At 39.3% G+C, this 5,000-nt stretch overlaps 1 protein-coding gene across 1 annotated transcript in view; it reads left to right on the forward strand.

Annotated features, from left to right (window-relative positions):
* prdm15 (PR domain containing 15) overlaps positions 1-5,000 on the forward strand; it is a 30,875-nt gene that overhangs the window by 19,303 nt on the left and 6,572 nt on the right. The window contains exons 16-20 of the mRNA XM_036595811.1: positions 1,687-1,830; positions 2,352-2,515; positions 2,789-2,868; positions 3,722-3,841; positions 3,961-4,092. Coding sequence (XP_036451704.1) covers positions 1,687-1,830; positions 2,352-2,515; positions 2,789-2,868; positions 3,722-3,841; positions 3,961-4,092 — 640 coding nt within the window. The remainder of the gene's footprint in view (positions 1-1,686; positions 1,831-2,351; positions 2,516-2,788; positions 2,869-3,721; positions 3,842-3,960; positions 4,093-5,000) is intronic.

Below are 5,000 nucleotides of genomic sequence, written 5' to 3' on the forward strand. Positions count from 1 at the left end.
AAGCGTCCGTTTCTACTGTTAGTCGTTCTGTTGAAACAAGAGACTGTTATCGTTTTTAGGAAACTGTGACAGGCAGCATGAGTTCAATTTTACTTTTGAGAGTGATGTTTATTTCTGACTCTGTTAGAAACAGCAGGGGGCGCTGTCAGAATACTCTTAACTCCAGGTTTATTACTCTTTCGTTTTGTTTTGTCATTTTCTACATCGGCCTAGCTAACCTACATTTTTAACGTTATTTTGATTGTGTTTACGTTTCAGCTGTGCGTATCATCAGTTGCCAGTTAACCATCATAACAATTGATTATTGACCTCGATTGAGTAGCTTAGGATTCTCTAAATTGATAAACAAAAGATAAGATAAAATTCCTAAATGAAGATTCAGTTTTTTCTATACACTGTATAAAACGGGCCGTCTTCAACTTTTAAATTACTTAATGATAACAAGTAAATTAAATAGTTTTATTCAACCCAAATAAATACTTTGATTGAAACAGGAGTGTTTATTTAGGTTTAGGTTGAATAAGACCGGTTAATTTAGTTTGAACTGACAAATAATTTTTTAGTCTAATATGTATTTGCACTTATGATGGAAGAAGGGAAGTCTTTGCAGTACGGCCTCTGACTTTGTTTTACAAAAGTGTAAAGCAAAAATGACTTTTAAGGAGAAAATTACAATTTTTTATGCTATTTGTAGTAAAAAGCACTTCTAATAAACACACAATTAAAAAAACTACTTCAACTTCCGTGGACACTGCTTTGAAACTCCTTGGTTAACGGAGCCCCAAACTCAAAGGTATGAGATATTAATATTAGACATTATACACCGATCAGCCATAACATTCTGACCACCTCCTTGTTTCTGTGCTCATTGTCCATTTTATCAGCTTCACTTACTATATAGGAGCACTTTGTAGTTCTACAGTTACAGACTGTAGTCCACTGCTGTGTCTGATCCACTCGTACCAGCACAACACACACTAACACACCACCACCACGTCAGTGTTACTGCAGTGCTGAGAATGATCCACCACCCAAATAGTGCCTGCTCTGTGAGGGTCCATGGGGGTCCTGACCACTGAAGAACAGAGTAAAAGGGGGCTAACAAAGTATCAGAGACTACAGTCTGTAACTGTAGAACTACAAAGTGCACCTATATAGTAAGTGGAGCTGATAAAATGGACAATGAGTGTAGAAACAAGGAGGTGGTCAGAATGTTATGCCTGATCTGTGTAAGATATAAGATATGTCATTTTATTAGATATAATTAAGATGTGATATTTAGTTAAACAGCAAAGTTATATTTTTGTTATAGTAAGCTAAATCAAATAAAGATTAGCCTGGTTTCAGTGAAAGTAGCCTTTTATTTTGGCTTTATTTTGGACTCCCAAAATGTTCTCACTCACAAAAACACAGCTTTGCAGAAATGTTCTGTGATGTAAACCGTGTTACGTCACTTCTGGTCGAGTTAAAAGTCTCGTGGTTCAAAGATAACATAAACATGTGCATGTGAAAAGAGGACTCGGCAGTAGATTACAAATACTTATAAAGAAGCGAGTGATGATTCCCAACTGTGTCCAGGATTGACAGCCTAATAACCAATCAGCTGCCAGCTTCAGTGGGTGGCGAAGAGGACATTTCTGTGAACGCTGCTTATTGCATTTGTCTCTTTTCTGTTCTCTCTCGCAGGACATCGCGCTGATGGACGAGCAGGAGCGAGAGAACTTCATTAAGAAGATCGGAATCTCGATGGAGGACAGTGAGGGAAACTCTGACGAGGAGGACGAGAAGGACGACCCGGAACATCACAAATACAGCTGCAAAAAGTGCCAGGTTAGCACAGAGCTCAGAAAACCTGCACAAGAAGAAGGTTCTTCAACGGTTCTTTAGTAAAGGGAGTGGTTCTGTTTAGAACCGTGAGTTCTACATGCTTAAATGGTTCCTTGCAAGGTCAGATTGATTGAGAATCTGTTGTATATAGTTGTAAATAGCATCAAAAAGGGTTCTGTTACTGTTTCTGCTACTGTTACAAGCTTGACCTTTTTGATGCTATACAGAACCCTATTCAAAAAGGTTCTATAAAGAACCATATACAATACATTCTCAATCAATCTGACGAACAATTTCACCAGATAAAGAGACATTTAAGCCTGCAAATGGTTCTATTTTGGACTCATGGTTCTACATAGAACCATTCCTATTACTGAAGAACCCATGCAGAACCATCTTTTTTAAGTGTACAGATTCCATATTGGTGCACTCCTGAATTACATCACCACGTGTCATTCTAAAAGAGCTGTGGTCAACACTGATCGCGCTGGCGGGTGTTTGTCTGACCGCTCTCTGTATGACAGGTGACCTTTGCTAAAGGCCGAGATTACCTGAAGCACATAATGGAAATGCATAAAGAGCGAGGTTACGGCTGTGTTATCTGCAATCGCCGCTTCGCCCTGAAAGCCACCTACAACGCTCACCTCGTCATCCACCGCGAGCAGCTCCCCGACCCGGCCGTGCAGAGGTACGCACAGCGCCCCCTGGTGGCATTCAGCAAAACAAACGTGGGAGGCGTTTGTCCTAGCTTGGCAGTGCTCTAGAAAAGTAAAAATCTCAAATTTCTAACAGTGGATTTATTGACAGCTGTACTACAGTTTTTATTTCCTATTTCATGACTTACACAGTGTAGGATGGTTTGTCCCAAGATTTGATTGTATTCAGAATATTAGTTTGACTATGTCTTCGTTATAATTTATTTTGATTCGTATTCTGATTCTAACTGTGTCCTCTTTTGAAGGTATATCCATCCGTGTGAAATGTGTGGCCGCATCTTCAACAGCATCGGCAACCTGGAAAGACACAAAATCATCCACACAGGTGAGCTTCAGGTGCTTCAGGTGGACTTTACCTGCCTCAGAGCTCACTGACTGTGTTTGTCTTGTCCTGTTAGTACAGACTGTTATTGACAGAGCGGGTCCAGGTTAAGTCTAGATTTTGAGCCTGGTACTGAGAGGGATTTAATGGTAAACACTGAGCGTTTTGTCTACTGCAAACACACTACAGAGTAACTCAACTCAGCTTTAAGTGACTAAAGTTCATATAGGCTAGTGTAAGTAAGTATAGTGCAAATAGGCTAGGATAAGTGAGCAGTATAATAATGGGTATGGTGCATACACGCTAATATACATATAGTGTATATAAGCTGGTATATGTGAGTAGTATACTAGTATTGAGTATAGTGCATAGAGACTAATATAAGTATAGTGCATATACACTAGTGTGAGTAGTATACTAATAGTGAGTATGGCACATATAGGCTAGTATAAGTGAGTATAGTGCATATAGGCTAGTGTGAGTAGCACACTGATAGTGAGTATAGTGCACATAGGCTAGTGTAAGTGAGTAGTATACTAATAGTATGTATAGTGCATACAAGCTAGTGTAGGTGAGTATAGTGCAAAGAGGCTAGTATAAGAAAGTAGTATAGTAATAGTGAGTATAGTGCATATGGGCTAGTGTAAGTTAGTATTATATCTAAGTAGAGAGTATAGTGCATATATGGAAGTGTACATGCGTAAAGAAGAAGAAGTGAGAGAGTCAGAGTTACTGTACTTACATTACATTAAATGAGTCAGGGAAGTTGGTCAGTCAGTGTCTGTCAGAGTGTTTTGGTATTTTACACTAAATCCCATGATGCTGTATGCGTCACCGGCTAATGTGATGTGGGCAGGTGTGAAGAGCCACAGCTGTGAGCAGTGCGGGAAATCCTTTGCGAGGAAGGACATGCTGAAGGAGCACCTCAGAGTCCACGACAACATCCGAGACTTCCTGTGTGCCGAGTGTGGGAAAGGTACCAGCACCCATAGAGGAAACCCACACAGTCAACACGCTCCTCCGTACGAGTGAGCAGACGCTCCTGCCCTCCTGACCGAAACTCACAGTGGGTGTAATGTGTGTGTATTTATCCAGGTATGAAGACGAAGCACGCGCTGAGGCACCACATGAAGCTCCATAAGGGCATCAAAGAGTACGAGTGCAAGGAGTGCAACCGCAAGTTTGCACAGAAAGTCAACATGCTGAAACACTACAAGAGACACACAGGTACACAAAACATTCACCGTAAAGAGGTCAGTTTCACTTTAAAATGTAATTCTGTAGTTACATGATTATGCAGTTACATAATGATTCATGTTTACATTCAATTTCCATTCTGAAGTTGTTTTGATGTATATAAAAAAAAAGTCAAAAACAGCAAAAATGTAAAGGATGTTTTTTGATTTATGCAAAACAAGTCTGTATACACTACAATCACTTTCCATCACATTCAGATCATAACAAAATCTATTCTCTTTACTCACAAACACAAATGAAAGTTTAGAATCTGCACTTTCCACACAATTTCTCCTCTTTTCAGTGAACAAGTCGGAAATTACTGAAGTAAAATTACATTATTCAGTAGAATCATCATACCTGTTGTATTTAGTAAGTATTGCAGTAATACTCTTATTTTGGTAAGTTTTGGTACTTTGTGGTATCCAAGTAGATACAGCTTTGCTGCTCTCCCATTGGTTAGGACTTCAGGAGCTGGACTGAAGAAGGCCTTATACATTAGATTAACTACCAACATAATTAGGAAGTGAACCAATTATGCTTTGATTTACAATAAATAGAGAGAAAAAAAGTCACTCTAGTCCTTCTGGAGGTTCTAGATACATCACTGACTGTGAATTCGAGCCGTAGTCTAAGCAGGTTCTGGTTAGTTGTTAGGAATGTTAAACAGTGGCAGCAGCTCTGTGTCAGAACTCTTTACTGAGAGAGTCTGGATTAAATCCAGAACATTCAAAGAAAGTTCATGTTTCATGCTAACATACAATTAGAAAAAACGAAGCGTCACTAGCAGAAATTAGCATCATCATAGAGGTGCGTTTTTTTCTCTTTTTTTTGTCTGAATTTTGACATTTATGGCCCAAACTAAAGGCCGAGCTCTAATATGAACAGTTTTCCACTGC

This window comes from Colossoma macropomum, unplaced genomic scaffold, assembly GCF_904425465.1.
Source record: "Colossoma macropomum unplaced genomic scaffold, Colossoma_macropomum, whole genome shotgun sequence".
In the NCBI taxonomy this organism is placed as follows: domain Eukaryota; kingdom Metazoa; phylum Chordata; class Actinopteri; order Characiformes; family Serrasalmidae; genus Colossoma; species Colossoma macropomum.